Source organism: Dipodomys spectabilis, unplaced genomic scaffold (genome assembly GCF_019054845.1).
Source record: "Dipodomys spectabilis isolate Male_0828 unplaced genomic scaffold, ASM1905484v1 ptg000262l, whole genome shotgun sequence".
Lineage (NCBI taxonomy): Eukaryota > Metazoa > Chordata > Mammalia > Rodentia > Heteromyidae > Dipodomys > Dipodomys spectabilis.
Window position 1 is genome coordinate 3,642,543 of NW_024870939.1, and position 22,189 is coordinate 3,664,731.

The following is a 22,189-nucleotide window of genomic DNA, read 5'->3' on the forward strand; positions in this document are numbered from 1 at the left end:
GTAACATTTATACACATATATCCTGATCAACCACACTGCCTCTATCATTGTCTATTACACATTTCCCTTTCTTAAACAATTTCAACATGTTTCAATATTCTATTTTCTATCAATATTCTAGTTCTATTATTATTAATGTATACTAAGTGCATCGCACTAAAGTTTTTGCTAAAAGCAGTATTCTGGATCATTCCTACCCAAACGCTATAGTGACAAATACAAAGTTATTGCTAAAGAAATACTCCTTACACGTGAAACATTCTTTTAAAAATAATGTAGGAATGTGAATAGAGTCAAAACACTTTACTTATGTGAAATGGAACAATAAAGATTGTTTAGAATAGCAGGAAAGATGAGGGAAGTGAAAGAGAATAAATCTGATCAAGGTCAAGGTACATTGTATTCATACATAAATATGTCAAAGTAAAATTGCCTTGTAAAACTAACTGATGCTAATAAAAATGTAAAGAATTAAAAAAATAATGTAAATTTTATTTTACCAAAACAAGAAGTAATTTAATTTTTCTAAGCCTGTGAATTTGATTTTGACTTGAATAAGAAGTATGGAAATGGCTGGGCAACTTCTTTTCCATGACGCAAAAACAGTTATTAATGCTTAAGGGCACAGTTACAGAACTGAAACAATGGAATTGTGTAAAGGAGCTCAGAAAGTAGAGAAGGTAACATTGCTGAGTCCCAGTGATAAAATTTTGGACATGACAAATAAGTATAAAGGGTGGGAGATTAGAAACTACCATGAACACTGTGAGAGGAAAAATACAGTTTTGGGTTTTTTTTTTGCCAGTCCTGGGGCTTGAACTCAGGGCTTGGGGCTTGAACTCACTGCCCCTGAGCTTCTTTTGCTCAAAGCTAGCACTCTACTATTTGAGCCACAGTGCCACTTCCAGCTTTTTCTGTTTTGTGGTACTGAGGAATCGAACCCAGGGCTTCATGCATGCTAGGCAAGCACTCTACCACTATGCCACATTCCCAGCCATAGTAATCTTTTTTTTTTTTTTTTAAAGACTCTGAAAATAAGAAAAAGAGAGCTTTCTCCAGATAGTTAAAACTATAAGACCCCATATTGAGACTTATGAAAAAACAACTCCCTTAAGAAAGGATGATGGGGGGCTGGGAAGGTGGCTCAGTGGTAGAGCGCTTGCCTTGCATGCCTGAGGCCCTGGGTTCGATTCCTCAGCACCACATACGCAAAAAGAAAAAAGCTGGAAGTGGTGCTGTGGCTCAAGTGGTAGAGCGCTAGCCTTGAGCTGAAGAGCTGAGGGACAGCGTCCAGGCCCACAGTTCAGGCCCCACGACTGGACCCAGGAAAAAAAAAAAAAAAAAAGAAAGGATGATGGTATTGAGAATGGCAAGATTTATCTGTAGCCTTATTGATAGTATTGGCATGTGTAGAGGACGAATGTATCCATTAGATGGGGAGAGAGCTCATCAGATATGGCTCAGATCTCAGCCTCCAGAGTAGCTGGATTATATATAATATAGGTATGAGCCACCAGTGCCTGGCTATTTTCATAGTTTTTGGTTTACATTTGCACTACATGTACTTCACAGTAAATGTTGTATATGTACAAATAATATATTACTCTCTCATTTAAATAAAATTCAACAAGTATAGGAATTATTTCTTTTCACATAAACCTTCTCTATTCCCTAGATCAGTATGCTGCACAGAGCTGAAGCTAAACAAAGGCCTGTTGAGGTAAACAATTGCTCTTATTACTTTTCCTGTAACTCCTCTGCTTCAGCTTTGTTAGTCTCCTTGTCATATGACCTACTTCCTTCCTTCCATCGAACTTTTATTACTCTGTCACTCCATGGCCTGCCCCTCCTCCAGCATTCAACTCAGCTCTGATTTTTCCAGTTTTTCTTAACTATATCCTCCCTTATCTGGCTTCAATTAGCATTCCTTGGGTATCTGTGGACTTTATTTGGGCAATTTAAATCACATTTGTTAGTTCATCTCCTCTGAAATGGCTTCTCTTTTTATCTGAGCTTATGAAAAGTAGTGGGGATTTCATGAAAAGAACAGGATTTGTATTATGCCTTGAAATTGTCAGCAAAGTGGTTTTGTACTAACAACCTATTTCTAGTTACCATGAGGAAAAATACTAGTTGTATGATATAGTTGTACTAGTTCCTAGTAGTACAACCTACTTCCTACTTAAATGAGGTATTAAAATGTAATATAATTATCTGAAAATGGCATGCAATACGTTTCTTCCTTCTCTTCGTCAGCAAAATGCTAGCTGCCATATGGTAAGAATCTCTTTGTTCCTTCCTTCCTTCCTTCCTTCCATTCTTTCTTCCTTCCTTCCTTTTTTTCTTCCCTTTCTCTCTCTCTCACTTTCTTTCGTCAGCCATGGGGCCTGAACTCTGAACTCTGGGTGTGGTCACTGTCCCTCAGCACTTCAGCTCAAACCTAGCGCTCTACTACTTGAATCACAGCACCACTTCCAGCTTTTTCTACTTATGTGGTATTGAGGAATTGAACCCAGGGCCTCATGCATGCAAGGCAAGCACTCTACCACTGAGCCACCTTTCCAGCCCTGAATTGTGTTTTAAAACTTGCTTCTCCCAGTCATTTCTCTTGGCCTCTACTTTTTCCCCTCACCTTTACTGTACCAAAGAATAGCAGCACCTATTATTGAAAATCTGAAAATACAATTAAATGTGCTAAACCTGAGGTTCAGGAGGAGACTTTTTCCTTCCCAGATGAAGTGCAACTCCCATATTGGCCAAAGAGAGGGCATGGTAGGTCCTAAAACATTGGTCCTAATGACAGCAGGGTGACAGGAGTGAAGCTGCATTACCAAGCTGAAGAAAGGCCTCTATCACTGCAACTATAGAGGCAAGTTACATTCACATTCCATTTTTAGACTTACCCTGCCTCCCTGTGGTCACATTCTGTAACATCCTTCTCTGAACTCCCCCCCCCCCCCCCCCCCTAGGCAAGGTGATAAACAGACAGATTACAGTTACATAAGTAAGGTAATAAGTATATTTCTGGTCAAACTTGTTACCTTCCTTCATTTTTCTCCTACTTTCCCTCCCCTCCAGTCACCTCCAGTACCCCCAGCTCCCCCCTTTCTTCCTCCACCCACCCAACTGTACAGATCATTTCCAACATACTGTTTTGTGAATATCACTGTTGCATTGGTTCCCTCCTTGTCCTTTCTCTCACCATTCTGTTGTTCCCCTTTCCTTCCCCAATTCAGATAATCGTCAATACTTAAGGGAAATGTCATGAATAAAACCAGAGGTTATTAGAGCAGATAAAAAAGGCCAAGAGGTTAAAGGCATGGTTCAGGTGGTAGAGCACCAGTCAACAGGTGAAAGCCTCAGATATTGAGTTTGAATTCCAGTATGGGAAAAATCCCAATTATATGCTGTCTATAAACAATATATACGCTTTAACTATAAAGACACAAATGGGTTGAAAGTAAATGGATGGGAAAAAATGAATGGGAAACTGAGCCAGGAGAAATGAAAATGTATGTCCACACAAAGATCTGTGCAGCTGCTTCATCTGTAGCAGTCAAACATGGAAAATAACCAAACTCCCCATTAACAGGTGAACAGTTAAACAACAAAGGGCATGTTCATGTAATAGACTACAACTCAACAATAAAAAGAAACTACTGATATAAACAATATAGATGAATCTCAAAATCTAAATAAAAAAGGCAGATACAAAAGAAGTATATAATCTATGATTCCATTTATATAAAATGCAAACACATGGAAAGCAGATCCGTGGCCTATAGAAACAAAAGGAGTTGACAATAGGAATCATTTGAGGATTATGAAAATGTGTTATATTTGACTGTGGTGATATATTTTTGTGGGCCATACAATAATAAAAGCACATTAATTGTGCACTTCAAATGTCATGTAACTTATTCCAATTAAATTGGTACAGATACACTCTACCACTTGAGCCACAGCTCTACTTCTAAGTTTTTTTGGGGTGGTTAATTGGAGATAAGAGCCTCACAGACTTTCCCCCCTGGGCTGGCTTTGAATCGAAATCCTAAGACCTCAGCCTTCTGAGTAGCTAGGATTACAGGCATGAGCCACTGTCACTATGCAAAAATACTTACTTATAAAAAAGAGACAGGTAATTATTTTTCTGAGACCATGGATGTTAATAATGAATTAAACAAATACTTTTTTATGATAAAAAATCTTTAAGTAATAAACACCACAGTGGTTCTACTTTGGTCTTATACCATAGGGAAATGACTTTGAGGTAGTTACCAAAGAGAAACTCTATGAGTATTTTTGTTTTCTGGTCTATTTTCTTTCTTTCTTTTTTTTGGTCTATTTTCTAAGATACTAAAAGAGGAAAAAAGTCAATATCTGGAGTCTTAACAATTGCATAGAAGCACAGGAGGGACTTTCTCCAAACCTCTAGTTCTCCCTGGAATTCTTTAAAAAGCAATTATCTTCTTTGTTTGGATTGTTAACATTTTGTGTTTCCTGAGAACACATATGGACAAAATACCTTTCTAAAGGATCTTGACATTGATCTCTGGCAAACTCTAGGAGGAAATATTAAACAGATGGTTTGTAAGCACTTAGAAAAGGAACCTGATATTCTTGTGTATATGGCTGAGAATTATAGGCAAGTTGATAGCATCATTAGGTTGATTTGTAACTGGCTGAAAGACTTAATACTCAAGGAGTACAGACTCTTATCACAACCTGGTCAGCTGCCTCTGAATGCCAAAGTATATTGATCACTGTGACCTTTTTAGTTTAGGCACATTTATTACACTCTGTAAAAAGCTATTATAATTTTTTTTTGCCAGTCCTAGGGCCTGAACTCAGGGCCTGGGCACTCCCTGAGCTTCTTTCACTCAAGGCTAGCACTCTAGCTTTTATAAATATATCCTCACTTAATTCAACAAATACTTCTTGATTATCTAGGATATGGTATACATTAGGATACAGAAATGAGGAAGCTCAACCAAAGTGTTTACAGAACTCAGACTGAAAAGACACAATTTAGATGAATAGAAAGAATTATCACACAATGAAGGAGCGATGAACAATTCAACAAGGAAGATAATTAAGTGCTGAATTGTATGCTGCAGACAAGTGATGTAGTTGATCTAAGGAAAGGAAAGTCAAAACAGTAGTCCTAAACTAGAATTGGGATTGAAGGGATGGGAAGGAGTTGGAAGAGGATGGAAGAAGACAGGAAGAATTCAGAGGAAAAGCCTATTGTGGGTGGAGGAATGATAGAAAGAACTGTCAGTAAAAAGACTGGCTTGAGAAAAGCAGTCTGTGCCAAAGATGAGAGCTCACAGATCACACAGTTCAAGCTGGTTACTCTCCCTCTCCAGGCAGGGTTTAGTGACCTCATAATGCCCGAAACATCCACATGTGTGAGAATTTGACAGGAACTACAACCTTAGTTACCAATCTGCCTACACTTTATTATAGGGAGAGAGGAGGAAAAGAAGAGTGACGCTTCTCATGTGGGACCAGGAAGAGATTAATGCTATCAAAAAGTAAGCACTCTCAGGAAGTCAAGTATAGATTATCTAATTATGGAATATAAGCATTCTGTTAAACAGTTTATATTCATCCAGCACTCAAGTAATAGTTCACCCTCCTGCAGCACGTTCTATTTATACAGGCCCCTTCCAAGATTATGTACACATAGAAGAGCCCACTGCAGGGCTTGGGGCATGGCTCAAGTGGTAAAGTACTAGTCTAGAAGGTGGGAGTCTTGTAAGTGAAGTTTGTTTGTTGTACTGGGGATTGAACTCATAGACTCCCACAAGTTCAAAGATAAAATTATTGCTGAGGCTTGAGTCAGGCAGGTAAGGAAAGTTGGAAAGACCCTATCTCTAATTAGCAAAATGCTGGGCTGGAAGCATGATTCAAGTGGTAGAGTGCCAGTCATGAGTGAAAATGTTGAATAAAAGTGTGAGGCTTTAAGTTCAAACCCTAGTACTGGCACATACATACAAAATGAATAAAATTACTAAGAAATTTAAGACAACAGCCAAAGACCATTAAACTCCAAAGATGGTACCTTTTTGCACACTGGACCCTAGGTAACTGCATTGATCATTAGCCCATAAAGCTATCCCTTCATATAAATCTGTTCTCATAGCATTGATTATAATAGTAAAATATAATAAATCAAATTGTTTACTAATAAGTAATTAGACTATGTTACAACCATACAATAAAAAATCATATAACCATTAAAAATTAGTTCTACCTATAAACACTGACTTTTTTTTGGTGCCAGTACTGGAGTTGGAACTTGGAGCCTGGGCACTGTCCCTAAGCTGCTTTTGCTCAAGGCTAGCACTCTACTACTTGAACCACAGCACCACTTTTGGCCTTTTCTGTTTATGTGGTACTGAGAAATCAAAGCCAGGACTTCATGCATGCCAGGCAAGCACTCTACCAATAAGCCACATTCCCAGCACAAATGCTAACTTTTTAATATTTTTTTTCCCTTCCTGCTGGGTCATAGGAGAGCTCTATGTGTAGTCTTTTGAGGCCTCCATATGGCTTTTCAGAATGATTGAATAAGTTTACACGCCCACTAACAGTAGCACTGGCATTTTTAACACATATAAGCAATGAACATTACAGAAAATTGTTCATATAATGATCCCATTAAAATATAAGCTGAAGCCTGGCATTGGTGGCTCATGCCTATAATCCTAACTACTCAGGAGGCTGAGATCTGAGGTTCTTGGTTCTAAGACAGTCCGGGTAGAAAAGTCTGTGAGATTCTTTTTTTTTTTTGGGTCCGGTCGTGGGGCCTGAACTCTGGGCCTGGGCGCTGTCCCTCAGCTCTTCAGCTCAAGGCTAGCGCTCTACCACTTGAGCCACAGCGCCACTTCCGGCTTTTTTATTTTTGCTTATGTGGTGCTGAGAATGGAACCCAGGGCCTCGTGCATGCAAGGCAAGCGCTCTACCACTGAGCCACCTTCCCAGCCCCTCTATGAAATTCTTATCTCCAATTAACTACCAGAAAATTGGAAGTGAGCTGTGGCTCAAAGTGGTAGAACGTTATCTTTGAGCAAAAATTCCTCAGGGACAATGCCTAAACCCGGAATTCAAGTACCATGACCGACCAAAAGAAAATTTTTTTTACACAGCTTTTGCTGTATTTCCTGGCTATCAAGAGCACAGCTGCATTGCTCCACTATGTCTTGCTATGATGATATATTGCTTTATGATAGGCCAAGAAACAACAGAAACAGCGTCAGCATTGAAATAGAAAACTGCTTCTGTGGGAGAGAGAATCCTCACACAAAAAACAGTGTGAGGTGGGATCCAAGTCTGACAGGCACTCTTGGCTCACATCTGTAATCCTAGCTACTTAGACCTGAAGGGTATAAATTTTCTGACAGAAAAGCCCACAAGACCTATGTCCAATTAACCAACAAAATAATGGACTGGAGGCATGGCTCAAGTGGTAGAAGGCCAGCTATAAGCAAGGAAGCCAAGAGAGAGTGAAAGGACCTGGGTTTAAGCCTCAATACTGGAACAAACAAAATAAACAAAAATGAAAAAGGATGAAGTTTGGTTGCTTTTTATGCAGGCATTTCCTCTCATCTCTGTCTCACACTTTTGCCATGTGATACCTGCCGTCATATTATGTCATAGTTGGAAGCCCCTCAGCAGATGCCAAACCCTGAATGTTAGACTTCTCATATTCCAGACTTGTAAGTCAAATAAATTTATGCTCATTAAAAAATCTATTTTCACTTAAAATGTTTATTGGGTAAATGCATTACCTGACCTATGAAATGTAATAACCCCTCTCTGTACAATACCTTAATAACAACAATAAAAGTATATTAAAAAATTCTTACCAGGTATCAGTAGCTAACACCTGTAATCTTAACTACTCGGGAGGCTTAGATCTGTAAGTTGTGGTCTGAAGTCAGCCTGAGCAGGAAAGGCCCTTTATTTTCAATTAGCCACCGAAGTGGAGCTGTGGCTCAAGTGGTAGGGTACTAGCCTTGGTTAAGAAACCTAAAGGACAGTGCCCAGGCTCTGAATTCAAACTCCAGTACTGGCACGTGCGTGCACGCACATGTGCGCGCGCACACACACACACACACACATACACACACACACACACACACACACACACACACACACACACACACACACACACGAGAAATTCTTGAGGCAGGACAATCTAGAGTTCAAAGCCAGCCCAGGCAACATAGTGAGATTCAACTAAAAAAAAACAAATCTTACCATCACTTCCAGCCTCTTCAGGAGACTCAGAGTCTATTTGCTCTAGGATTCCCTTTGTGACCCCAACAACCTGAAGCCTTCTGACCCTGCCTAGGTCGATATCTTTCAATCCTTCCTCTAATTGTTTGACCACTTCTTTTCCAGGATGGGAAGTCAGGACAGTAATCTGAAAATAAGTCCAAGAATTAATGGGTCTATTCTCTATGTCCAGAGCGAGGTACATAACCTGTGTCTTGAGGACAAACATAGATATTTGTAGTAGTAGTAGTTATTGTGTTTGATGCAAAGAGAAATATTTAACTGCAACTTACAGCTCTAACTTTTCCTGATCTTAGCGAAAAGGTCAAGGAATTATATAAATCAAATTTGGAAGAGTCTGGTAGAACCTTTAAAGAAATAATATTTAGGGAACTGGAGGCGTGGCTCAAATGAGAGTGCCAGCCTTTAGCAAAAAAGCCAAATGAGAGAATGAGTTCAAACCTTAGTACCTGTGTGCACACTGTGTATACATATGTGTGTGCATGTGCACACACACATAGTGATAAAAGGGTATAGTTGAATTTGGTATTTCTTGGCCTCCAGGTCAGTTAGGTTCTTTAGAAACCCCAGCAGGTTAGACTCTGTTTAACTAGATTTTTCCAGAGGGCAAAACTTGTCAAAAACAACACAATTTTTTTGGTATAGTAGAAAAAGTTTTCTTTTCCACCGAGGAAATTTCCTGATCTTTCCTGTAAATATATTGTGAATCCCAGTTGAACTACTAGAGGCAAAATTCACAAAAATGCCGGGCACCGGTGGCTCACGCCTGTAATCCTAGCTACTCAGGAGGCTGAGATGTGAGGACTGCGGTTCAAAGCCAGCTGGGGCAGGAAAGTCCATAAGACTCTTATCTCCAATAAACCACTCAGAAAACCGGAAGTGGCACTGTGGCTCAAGAGCTAGAGTGCTAGCCTTGAGATGAAGAGCTGAGGGATAGTGCCCAAGCCCAGAGTTCAAGCCCCACAACCGACAACAAAACAAAACAAAAAAACCTCACAAAAGCATGGAGGCTGACTGGATACTCCTTGGGTTGTTAACTTTTTGACTTGTCCACATAGCCTTCAGCAATTTATCAATTAACAAGTTCAGGCTTCTGCTTTAGTGTACTGTGGTTCTCCATATAGACTTGACACTCTCTCTAATTTTGGAGGCAGGGGGCAAACCCCTGCCTTAACTTCTAACCTAACTTCTCTTTGGCATCTGAAAAGAATTGTTTCAGTGACTTCCAAGTGCTTTACATGTGAAACTAGAAGCCAGAAGTGCCACAAGTTTATTTTTAACACATGTTTTTGGGTGAGGTTATGAGAAACTGAAAGTGTTTTAACTCACATTAACACATGCAACTGGAGTATCCAATCATGAATTACACATATTTTTTAAACTGTCTTGGTTTGGCAACAGGATAGCAGTAAGTTTTATATTCGTAAATTCTAAGAAAAATTATGCAATTTATAGCAAGATTTGGTTAAAGACAATTACAAATTCTGTTTTTGTTTTTTTTTTTCAGTCCTGGAGATTGAACTCAGGGTCTAGACACTGTCCCTGAACTTCTTTTTTTTTTTTTTTTTGGTCCGGCTGTGGGGCCTGAACTCTGGGCCTGGGCGGTGGCCCTCAGCCAAGGCTAGCGCTCTACCACTTGAGTCACAACGCCTCTTCTGGCTTTTTTCTTTTTGCTTATGTGGTGCTGAGGAATCAAACCTAGGGCCTCATGCATACAAGGCAAGCGCTCTACCACTGAGCCACCTTCCCAGCCCTGTCCCTGAACGTCTTTTGTTCAAGGCTCTGTCTCTTGAGCCACAGTGCCACTCAAAGCTTCATGCATGTAAGGTAAGCACTCTACCACTAAGCCATATTGCCAGCCCAACAATTACAAATTCTTAAAGGTATTCAGGTAAATATAAATATAGACACAATCAAGACAGTTTAATGTTTGCCTTGAAAAGTCCAAAGATCCAGAGGCAGATGGTATACTCAAATTTCATTTTTATATCTTTTTTTTTCCTCTTCTTTCTTTACTCTTTTTTTGAATGACAGTCCAGGGGCTTGAACTCAGGGCCTGGGTGCATTTCCTGAGTTTTTGGTTAAGGCTAATGCTCTACTACTTGAGCCACAGATCCATTTTTAGGGTTTTGTTTTGTTTTGTTTTTTGGTGTTTAACTGGAGATAAGAGTCTCATGGACTTTGGTGCCTGGGCTGGCTTAGAACAATGATCCTCAGATCTCAGCCTCCTTAGTACCTAAGATTATAGGCATAAGCCACCAGAATCTGTCTATTTCTGTTTTTTTTTCTTATAATAACTCAGTCCCTATTTTTCCAAGTCCTTTACATATCTATTTACATATTAAGAATTACTTGGGGGGCTGGGAAGGTGGCTCAGTGGTAGAGCGCTTGCCTTGCATACATGAGGCCCTGGGTTCGATTCCTCAGCACCACATAAGCAAAAAGAAAAAAGCCGGAAGTGACGCTGTGGCTCAAGTGGTAGAGCGCTAGCCTTGAGCTGAAGAGCTGAGGGACAGCGCCCAGGCCCAGAGTTCAGGCCCCACGACTGGACCCAAAAAAAAAAAGTATTACTTGGAGCCGGATGCTGATGGCTCACGCCTATAAGCCTAGCTACTCAGGAGGCTGAGATCTGAGGATCACGGTTCAAAGCCAGCCTGGGCAAGGAAAGTCCGTGAGACTCTTATCTCCAATTAACCACCAGAAAACTGGAAGTGACGCTGTGGCTCAAGTGTTAGAGTCTTTGCCTTGAGCTGAAAAGCTGAGGGATAGCACCCACGTCCAGATTCAAGCCCCAGAACTTACAAAAAAAAAAAAAAGAAAAGAAAAAGAAAAAGAAAAGTTACTTGGGTTATAGCGTGGAGAAAAATACTTCTTATGTCTTCAAGGAGTCATAAATTTAACCTTGAAAATGATATTCAATAAGATGAAATATGAATAATGTAAGAATGATGAATAATGAAACACCTATATGGAATGAAATGGGAAGTCAGCTTTTAGCCTTAAGGGCCAGAATTTCTTACCTCCAGGAAAGTGTAAGGCAGAGTGGCACCTGTCACATGTCTGCTGTATTGTTTGAACTGCTGTAGCCCATCCTCTACTGCCAACTTCAGAGAAGTGCTTTGTGGTCTGAAATAACCTTCCCTCTGCAGCATTCGGAGCTCTGAGATGCAGGCCTGCAACCTAACAAAATTCCCCTTCACTTGCTGCAGAGAAAAAATGAATCAAAGATATAAAACTTTAGTAATTAGGTTTCAGATTGACAGTCTAACTTCATTAACAATTACACTTTAGGAGTTCTTTTCTAGAAAACTGATTTGACAAATGTATACTGTCCAAATATGTTAAAATCTTCCCTATACCAGAGGAAGGGAAATTTGTGTGAATTTGCCAGAAATAGCAAGCGTTTTAACTCATTCACTCACCCAATAAAGAGTCCCGTTATGACTACCTAGTTTTACTTTGGTCGTCTGCAAATTGGAGTCTTAAACCTTATTTTGATTTCTCAGTCATTCACTAAGAGTTAATAATTATGTTTTTGCTGGGTATAGCAGTTCATGCTTGTAATCCCAGTTGGCTGGCTTCAAGACTTGACCCTCAGATAACAGCCTTCCGAATAGCTAGGATACAAGCAGGAGCTAGAAGTGTCGAGAGTTTTTAATCTTTAGTATTTCCTCCCTTCAACTTTCCTTAAATATTTTATTGGCTTCTCTGCTTTATTTTGTCTTTCTTTTTAAAAAAATATTTTAAATTACATTAATTAATATAACTTAAATGTATGACTATTTCTGTTGGTATTGCCTCTTCTCTAGTGTTTATACTAATACTTATCTTCTAGATATTCTACAATTTTATTTTACTATGATGATGGTGATTCTTATTACTTACTACTTTATTTTTTTATTTTTTAGTGCCAGTTCTGGAGCTTGACCTCATGCTGGCCCTGAGCATTTTTGCTATCACTTTGAGCCCCAGCTCCATTTCTGGTTTTTGAGTGGTTAATTGGAGATAAGAATCTGATGCCTGGGTTAGCCTCAAACCACGATCCTCAGATCTCAGCCTCCTGAGTAGCTACGATTACAAACATATAATGGAGACATAAACTCCAGCACAACATATAGTCAAAAGCAACCAAAATATGTTAGATTTTTTTTATTATATTGTAATCAAGAAGTAACACAGGTGCTTAAAAACTACTTTTGCTAAAAGGCACTAATTGCCCATAAATTAACTAAAATCAAGATTAAAACCTGATATTCTTGCTTCTCTTTTATATGTCTCCTCTGCTCAGCCTGTCTCCTGCAGTCACCCTGGATATTGGGAATGCCAGAACTGATGGATAACATCTTTAAAGCAAACGATACCCTAGGAACAACAGAGGCTTGCAAAATAGATCACTCCTTAAACGAAGACAATTACCTATGATAATGAGACTGCCCTGTGGAATATAAGTAATCATCTCCCGATGACAGTGATAAGATCTCTAGAACTCCTCAATAACTATAGCTGATCAACTAGGCCACACTTTTCCTGAGACTGCTTAATTATGCATACCTCACCCTCTTGTCCTGTCTTACCTAGTGTAAGTACCCCCAAATGTTAGAACACTCTCCTTTTTTCATGTGCCTGCATCCATATCGGGGTGTATACCATCGTTTCCTGTATACCTCTGCCTTGTTTATGGGGCATGCCTGAATATTGTTTTCGTTCTTTATAGTGTAGGCATGTATATTATTTTCATTCTTTCTAGTATCAACAGAGGTACTATTTTTCTACTTTCAATGAGGAAAATGAAGGCATTACCTTAAAAATGAGTGGATTCTAGTCAGATATATACTAGTAATTTAGCAACAGATTTGCAAAATTTCTTGCTTTGAAACTCTTAGAGAACATATGCCCATTTAATATGACGCATTTGTATCAAGGCTACCTGGGAGAAGTATATACAGATTCTCCAGAAGTTTTTTGCATCTACAGGATTCTGAACTTCATGTAAGGGAGTAAGGGGAGATTAGAATTTTCTTTGAAAATTATGTGAGAACTTTCTAAAACTAATACTCCTGACCCTGATAATGCCTTCTAAATCTCTGGGGGAGTTTTGCGTAAAGACAGTAAAATTTTCATCTGAGTTGAACACAGACAAAACATTTTCATGTTTATGCACAGTTAGGGTGTTTTTTTCTTTTCTTTTCTTTTTTTTTTTTTGCCAGTTCTTGGCTTGAACTCAGGGCCTGAGAACTGTCCCTGAGCTTTTTGGCTTAAAGCCAGTGCTTTACCACTTGAGCCATAGCACCACTTCCAGGTTTTTTTGGTAGTTAAATGAAGATCAGAGTCTCATGGATTTTCCTGCTTGGGCTGGCTTTGAACTGTGAATCCTGGATCTCAGCTTCCTAAGTAGCAAAGATTATAGGATTATAACCTGGTGTCTGGGCTCAGGGTTTTCTGAGCAAAGAAAATTGTACAAGATAAGCTGTGAAGTAAAACTATGACTGAATAGACAAGACTCTGAAGACATTTAGAGACTTTCATAGGGGACAAAAGGAATTACTGTTCAAAGAATTGTAAATGCCAAGGTCCAGGGAAGTAGTATAGCTTATTTAAATTCCCAAACTAGTAACTTGGTAGTAATTCCCTTGGGCAGTCCCAGCTCTCATGTAGAAAGGATGACGTGTAGTTTGTGGTGTCATCTGTGGGCTATCAGATATGAAGAACAAGTGCTTTTTTTTTTTTAATAGGGGAAAAAACAAAGAAGGAGGCAATAACGCTGATTAAGAAATGTACTCATTACCTTGCTCATGTGATTGTAACCCCTCTGTACAGTATTTTCACAATAAAAAACTTATTAAAAAAAAACTTTAAGTAATAGTAGCTGCGATCTCTGCTCCAGAAATCCCATATTTGTGTTCAGGAGAAAGTGAATAAATATAGATGTACTTACCACAAAAGGGAGGATACACTCATGTTGATTTTGTACCATGTATAAGCTGAACAGAGACATGCGGTTGGGGCCCATCAAACTGCAGGCTAGAGAGAAAAAGTTCTGTAGAGCCTCACAAAGGTTGGAGCAGATGTCAGCCCAGGATGGTAAAGGGATGTGCACAATGAGAAGCCGAGGAGGCTGCTGGTTTATCTTAGTGGCATTGGAGAGCCCTGTACTAAGAGATCGCCTGTGATGCATGGCAACCTAACCAGAGGTGGGTATGCAGCCAGTATCTGGATAATGGATATTGTTTACACCTAAAGGAAAGAGAAATCGCTGGCTTTAATGAAACCATTTTAAGTTGAAAGAAAGGACACAATTTGTGCTCACCTAGGCTGTCTTTTTTTTAGCAGTTGCCAGGGGATGTAGATGTTTGACTATAATATAAGCATGAGAATACTTAGAGATGCTGTGTGGAATTAATAGAAAGCTGTTTTCAGAAACCTTGTTTCTGGATTAGCAGTCATTGTAGTGTATGGTAACTTGTTTGTTCATTTGTTTTTGGTAGGTCATGGGGCCTGAACTTTGGGCCTGGGCGCTGTCCCTGAGCTTGTCAGCTCAAGGCTAGCACTCTCCCACTTGAGCCACCAGTGCCACTTCCTGGTAACTTGTTTTTATGACATTTCTCCCATCATATAAAATTCCCATGGGGGGCTGGGAAGGTGGCTCAGTGGTAGAGCGCTTGCCTTGCATGCCTGAGGCCCTGGGTTCGATTCCTCAGCGCCACATAAGCAAAAAGAAAAAAAAAAGCCGGAAGTGGCACTGTGGCTCAAGTGGTAGAGTTCTAGCCTTGAGCTGAAGAGCTGAGGGTCAGCGCCCAGGCCCAGAGTTCAGGCTCCACGACCGGACCCCAAAAAAAAAAAAAAAAAATTCCCATGAGTAGAAACTTGTCATATAGCCTTTTCCTTCAGTGTCTAGCATGTTGTTTGGTAATAGTAACCCTTAGAATTGAAAATATGACAATATTTCTCCCATGGTTAGAATATTTGGATTGTTTCTACTTTCTATAAAGTATTTAAACTCTCTTTAAGAACGGGGACTAGGGTGTAGCTCAAGTGGTAAAGTGCTTGCTTAGCAAGCAAAGTTGAGTTCAATCAACTGAGTTAAAATACACACATACACACACATATACAAAACAAAAGGATAAAAGAAGGCCTTTCATTACTTCAATATACTAATTTGTTGAAAGAATTCTTGAACCAGAAATTCAACCAATTCCTAATTATTTACCAAGACAGCAATACCATAAGTTTCTGTCTCTGTCTCTCTATCTCTCTGCTATTACAGGGGCTTGAACTAAGCCTTGAACTCTTGCTTAGCTGCTTTGCTCATGACTGGCCCTCCACTTGGGCCATGCTTCCACTTCCTATAAAAATCTTTTATCTGTTGTACTTTTAAATTGAGTGCATGGAACCAATTTCTACATGTTACAATCAATTCAATACTTGAAAACTACTTTGGGGTCTTGGGAGTTGTCCTTTAGCTTTTTCACTCAAGGCTAGCACTCTACAATTTGAGCTACAATTCCATTTACAGCTTTTTGGTGGTTAATTGGAGGTAAGAGTCTCACCCACTTTCCTGCCCACCCTGGCTTTGAGCTGTGATCCTCTGATCTCTGTCTTCTGAGTAGCTAGCATTACAGGCCTTGGCTTTCAATGTCAGATAATGTTCAAAAATTTCCCTTGGTTAAGATCTCTCTGTGGTTTCAGTCTGCACTATCATTTTTAGATCCCACACTAATATGCAATTGTGAGACTCCTTGAAATGAAAGACTCCTCAAATAGGCAGCGATTTTCCTTCTGTACTCAAACATGATCAAATAATGCAGTTGTGCTTGGATATACTACTTATACTAAACAGGATCTGATCTTAGTTTTAAAACTTAATAGTTCCTCCCTGCAAAACTGGTTAAATCTGGAACTGGGCTTGAAATAATAAAAAACTCAGTTACTCTAGCAATGAAAACCCTCCAAAGACTTCCAACTATCCTTGGAACACAGTCTACACATCTTACCTTGGCCTCCCAAATTCTGCATCTGCCTTCCACCCATTTTGAGGCTAGGCCATATCCAGCCCAACTGCAGGTGTCATTCTGTCACAAAAACACATTCAACCTCTAGCTGGGTATCCCTGAGCAGGACTCCACCCATCTCCCATCTTCATTTAAAAGAACAAGTTAGGGCCCTTTTACTTGCCTGCACTTTATACTATCTTTTTATGGTCCTCAGGCTTCTACTACGCCTTTATGGCAGGCCCCCAGGCCTCTTCACCCCGTAATAAATGATTTGATGGTTTCCACTCCATTCCAGGGCCCCACTGAAATCCTTGAAGGGGTGCTTGGGGGGTGCAGTTCTGTAGATTGCTGACCTAGCATGTGGCAGGCCCATCCCCAGAGCATACAAAACATAACAAAGCAAAATGCACCTCCAGAGCCCGAGCGCTTTTGCCTTTATTGGCTTCTTTCATTTTAATTATTAAATTAATAGTGGGTTGGTTTTCTTTTTCTTTTTTTTTTGGTTAGCCTAAAACTGCAAGTTTTCCTCTGAAAGGAGAAAAAGTAAATAAAACATACTCTTCCACCTTTCTGTTTTTGAAACCGCCTCAAGCTGTTGGTTGCTGCCCAACACCAGGCTGGCCCCGAACTCGCGATGCTGGGGCTTCGGCTTTCTGAGTGGGGGATTACAGGTTGAGGGCCGCAAGGGAAGGAAGGGCAATGGCGGTGCCCCCCCCCCCCCCCCCCCCCCCCCCCCCCCCCCCCCCGTCTCAGGGCCTCCGGGCCTCGGGCGTGGGTGTGAGGAGCATGCGGACCAGCACGCGCTTCGAAGCGGGCTGCCCGCGGGCCTGCGCCGCCGGCGGGCCGGGCAGGCGCACAGACCGCTCCCCACGAGGTCCTCAGCAAGCCCCATTCCACGAGGCGGCGTGGGGGAGGCCGAGCCTCCTACCTGGCCACCAGGTCCTACTATGGGCGAAGCCGTTGGGGTCCGGCTCTGGCACCAATGACCCGCGCGAGTCTCCCTCAGGTGCCCGGCTCGGAGCCCCACCTCGGGCCCCCCTCAGGCCCGCTCCAGGCGTCGCTCCGTCCTCCTCAGCCCCGCCCCCAGCCAGCGCCCCTCCCACCTCCGCACAGGGCCCCAGTCGGGAGCCCCCCTGCGGGAGCCCCATCTCAGCGTTCCCTGCAGGGTTCCTTCCCTCCCCGCACCCCCAATCTGGTTTAGGTGACCCTAGTAAGTGCATGCTTCCCCCCTCCCCAATTCAGCAGCACCCCTGCACTGTCTTGGCTGTAGCCTTTACCTTCCGCATCAGTCATTCATCACTCAGAGGGTCTCTTTTAGTCAGTAAGCCTTTATCGTGCTAAAACTTTATTTCGTGGGGACCGAACTCAGGACCTGTGCTGTCTGAGGCCTTTTGCTCAAGACTCGCGCTCTAGCCCTGTAGCCACAGCTCCACTTACGGTTTTCTAGTGGTCAATTGGACATGAAGAGTTTCCCATACTTTTCAGCTCCGGCTGGCTTTGAACTGCGATCTGCAGATCTCAGCTTTTTGAGTAGCTAGGATTACAGGCGTGAGCCACCAGCGTCAGGCTGCTAAGACTTTGTTGTACCAGGACTCCGAAACGGCACACGAAGTGGTCCTTTGCATACAAATCAGTTTAAACTGGACTCAGTTCAAGCCTGAAATCCTAGCTACTCAGGAGGCTGAGATCCGAGAATCGTGGGTAGAAGCAAGCCTAGGCAGGAAAGCCTGTGAGACTCATTTCTTTTTTTTTGCTCTTTTAATTTAATTTAATTTTATTTGTGAACATACTGTACAGAGGGGTTACAATTACATGGGCAGGATAATGTGTACATTTCTTACCAAGCATTGCAGCCTCCTCCTTTGGTTTACCCTTCACATCCCTTCCCAGCCTCCCCCCCTCCTCTCTTTATCTCAGTCAGGGCAGAGGCAGCCAATAAAGCCACTTCCTTATTAAAAAAAAACACCACCTGTCCCAATCCTTCTTGGGGGGAGGAGGGTGGCAGAGACCACTGGCCTGAAACCGCTCAAACTTACTTGCTAAAAATATACTGCTGACCCTGCGTGACCTCTCTGACCCCAACCAAGGAGCGCACCCCAATAAACTTTTCTTTGATTCACCTTTACCTCCTCCAGTGTGTTCTTTCCTTGCCTAAAACCTTACAGTCTCCAGTTAACCACCCAAAACCTGGAAGTGGAGCTATGGCTCAAGAAGTAGTGTGCCAGCCTTGATTGAAAAAAACCAAAAGGGACAGCACCCATGCCCTGAGTTCAGACCCCAACTCTCTCCTCCTCCCCAGCAGGTTTAATCCTCACTCAGGCAATTTTTAATCCCTCCATCCCAGGAGGGTCTGTCCCTCTTATATTGTAACCGTTTGATGAGTCCAAGTCAGAAAGAGACATACTTAATCCCTAAGTATGGGACCAAATGTTATGAAAAAGTTTAGAGCAGCGCAACAATCTCAGTCCTTGTAGATGGCAAGAAAAGAATTCAGACATGCACATAATTAAAGGTGATAGGAGGGCTGGGAATGTGGCTTAGTGGTAGAGTGCTTTCCTAGCATGCATGAAGCCCTGGGTTTGATTCCTCAGTACCATATAAAGAGAAAAAGTTGGAATTGGTGTAGTTGGTAGTAGTAGAGTGCTATCCTTGAGCAAAAGAAGCTCAGCGACAATGCCCAGGCTCTGAGTTCAAGCCCCAGGACTGGAAAAAATAAGTGATAGGAAAGTTTATTACAAGTGAAATATGACAAAGAGAAGATAAGGAAGATGGCAGTTTAGCCTGTCTCTGCCAGCTTGGCCATCTTTGTGATAGAGGTTGGCCTTGTGTTAGATGGTGAGAATTGAATGGTTTTCTGATGGGAGTCTTCTTTCTGTTACCTGTAAAGTTGTGAGGCTCAAGACTTACTGTTCCCTCCTTATTTCCTCTTTTTTTTTTTTTTTTGTGACAGTCCTGGGACTTGAACTCAGGGCCTGCCTAGGCAAAGTCCCTGAGCTTTACCACTTGAGCCACAGCTCTACTTCCTGCTTTTTTGGTGTTTAACTAGAGATGAGTCTCACAGACTCTTCTTGCTGGGCCTGTCATGGAACAGTAATCCTCAGATCTCAATTTCTGGAGTAGCTAGGATTACAGGTGTGAGCTTCTTGTACCCCACTGTTTCTTCATTCTCTTCTTTCTTACTTCCTCATTCTTTTGTAACCCCTTGCCCTCATTTTGCCATCAGTCAGGATTTTTTTTTTTATCAGCTCATCCTGCTGTCTGTAAGCATTGTAGGCCTGCTTTTTTTTTTTTTTCTCCCTTCCCCCATTATCAGGGCTGCTTTTCTATTAAATTTTTGTATTTATTGGGAATGACTCCTAAGATCTCTCTGACAAACTTCTGTTGGGCTAGGGGATCTTGGTTCTTAGCTGTTGGTTAATCTGGGTTTCTAATATTCAGAATATTAGAAATTCTCTGAATTAGTCCACAGAAAAATGTGAGTACCAAACTAATGGATAAGCAAAGCTGGGCGCCAGTGGCTCATACCTGTAATCCTAGCTACTCAGGAGGCTGAGATCTGAGAATCACGGTTCAAAGCCAGCCCAGGCAGGAAAGTCCGTGAAACTCTTGTCTCCAGTAAACCATCAGAAACCAGAAGTGGCACTGTAGCTCAAGTGGTAGAGCACTTGCCTGGAGCTGAAGAGCTGAGGGCCAGAGTTCAAGCCCCATGACTGACAAAAAGAGAAACGGATAAGAAATCTCTCCTATATGTTTATTTGTTTTATTTTGTTTTTGTCTTCTGTTTTCATTACCAGATATGTAGATGACGTGGGACAGTAATTCAATGAGTGGCTCAGGACAGGTTAGACATTTCCATGGGAAAAGGTTACAGTTTGTGTTCTAGTTTTACTACATTGCTTTATCCTTCTTGATTGCTCATCAAATAAAAACAAAACTATTTAACATAAATATGCTTTCTCTCTCTCTCTCTCTCTCTCTGTGTGTGTGTGTATGTTAGCCCTAGAGCTTGAACTCAGGGCCTGAGTGCTGCCCCTGAGCGTTTTTGCTCAAGACTAGTGCTCTATCACTTGAGGCACAGCTCTACTTCCAGTTTTTTTTTTTTTTTTTTTTTTGGAGTAGTTTATTGGAGATAAGAGTCTCACGGATTTTCCTGCCTGGGCTGGCTTTGAACTTAGACACTCAGATTTCAGCTATCTGAGTAGCTAAATTACTGGTGTGAGCCACTGGTGTCTGGTAGCACACACATGCATGTGCATGTGCCAGCCAGTTCTGAGGCTTAAACTCAAGGCCTGGACACTGACCCTTCAAGGCTAATACTCTACTATACTACCTGAGGCACAGCTCCACTTCCAGCTTTTGGTAGTTTATTGGAGATAAGTGTCTCATGGACTTTGTTACTTGGGCTGGCACGCTACCATTTGAGCCACAGTTCCACTTCCAGCTTTTTGGTGATTAATTGGAGATAAAAGTCTTGCAGACTTTCCTGCTCAGGCTAGCTTTGAGCCACTATCCTCAGAGCTCAGGTTCCCCCCCCCCCCCCCATAGCTAGGATTACAAGTGTGAGCCAATGATGCCTGACATTGTAAGTATACTTTATTTTATTTGTAAGTATGCTTTAAAAAACACTTCAATATGCCAGGTGCTAGTGTCTTACAACTGTAATTCTAGCTACTGAAGGGGACCTGTGGCTCAAACTGTAGAGTACCAACCTTGAGCAAAAAAGAATAGGGACAGTGCCCAGGCCCTGAGTTCAAGCCCTAGTACCTGCACAAATAAAACAAACCAAACCAAACAATAGCAAAATAACACCATACACACAAACCCAAACCCAAATACTTAAGTCTGATCTGCAATAGAATGCCAGCATTTCATTTTAAATGATAGCTTCTCAACAGCTCTTCTTTTCCATTTTGTACAAATAAATCTTCCTGCCTATAATCTCCAGATTATCCTTTACGCTGATATTAGAGTTATTGTTGTAATAAATATTTTAATTGTGTCATTCTTTTGCTTAAAAATTGTTTATGTTACCTTTTTGGTTGAAGGGTCTATTATAAGCAACCCAACTACTTTAACAGACCAACCTCAATACTAGCCTTACTCTAAATTACTACCTATTGTTCCCAGCTACCACATATTGCTTCCTTTTTTTTCTTCTTTTTGGAGTGTGAAACTCTGACTTCTTACCTATTAGCCCTATTAACCATTGTTTTTTTTTGGGTCCAGTCATGGGCCTGAACTCTGGGCCTGGGCGCTGTCCCTCAGCTCTTCAGCTCAAGGCTAGCACTCTACCACTTGAGCCATAGTGCCACTTCTGGCTTTTTTTTTTTTTTCTGGTTATGTGGTGCTGAGGAATCGAACCCAGGGCTTCATGCATGCAAGGCAAGCGCTCTACCACTGAGCACCTTCCCAGCCCCCCTTAACCATTGTTAACATGGATTTAAACACTGTTAGGCAAGATTTGGCCCTGAATCAACTAGGCTTCACTTAGGTTGAGATGGAGGGGAAATTTGGGGATGGGTGTGGATGATTTGAGGCCCTGTTGGCACTGCCTCCCCTCCCCTAATACATTTCTTTTTGAACCCTCCATTAGTTGGTCCGCTCATATGAAGTAGAATTTTTAAAGCATATACAAAGGACTGTGTCAGGTATGAGAGACTGTGACATATTTCCATGAAGAATTATTCTTTGAAAGTGACAATGAAGAAATGCCTTGCAACAAGGCATCAGCTGCTTAGAAATCCATTTCCATGTTTACTGGGTAGGGTGGGGGCTATTTTTCTTATAGGGTACTCTCAACCAGTGACTGAGTATGGTGGGGAGACAATGGCAGATCTGTACCTGGGAGACACAAAGATGGGTGCTCTGACTCTGTAATTCCTCAGCAGCTT

At 41.4% G+C, this 22,189-nt stretch overlaps 1 protein-coding gene across 1 annotated transcript in view; it reads right to left on the bottom strand.

Annotated features, from left to right (window-relative positions):
• The window catches only part of LOC122125185 (meiosis 1 associated protein), a 44,551-nt gene extending 30,030 nt beyond the window's left edge, over positions 1 to 14,521 (bottom strand). Inside the window, exons 1-3 of the mRNA XM_042699753.1 lie at positions 14,243 to 14,521; positions 11,328 to 11,510; positions 8,269 to 8,434 (exon numbers count right to left, since the gene is read on the bottom strand). Coding sequence (XP_042555687.1) covers positions 8,269 to 8,434; positions 11,328 to 11,510; positions 14,243 to 14,482 — 589 coding nt within the window. The 5' untranslated portion in view covers positions 14,483 to 14,521. The remainder of the gene's footprint in view (positions 1 to 8,268; positions 8,435 to 11,327; positions 11,511 to 14,242) is intronic.
• Positions 14,522 to 22,189: the final 7,668 nt, after the last annotated feature.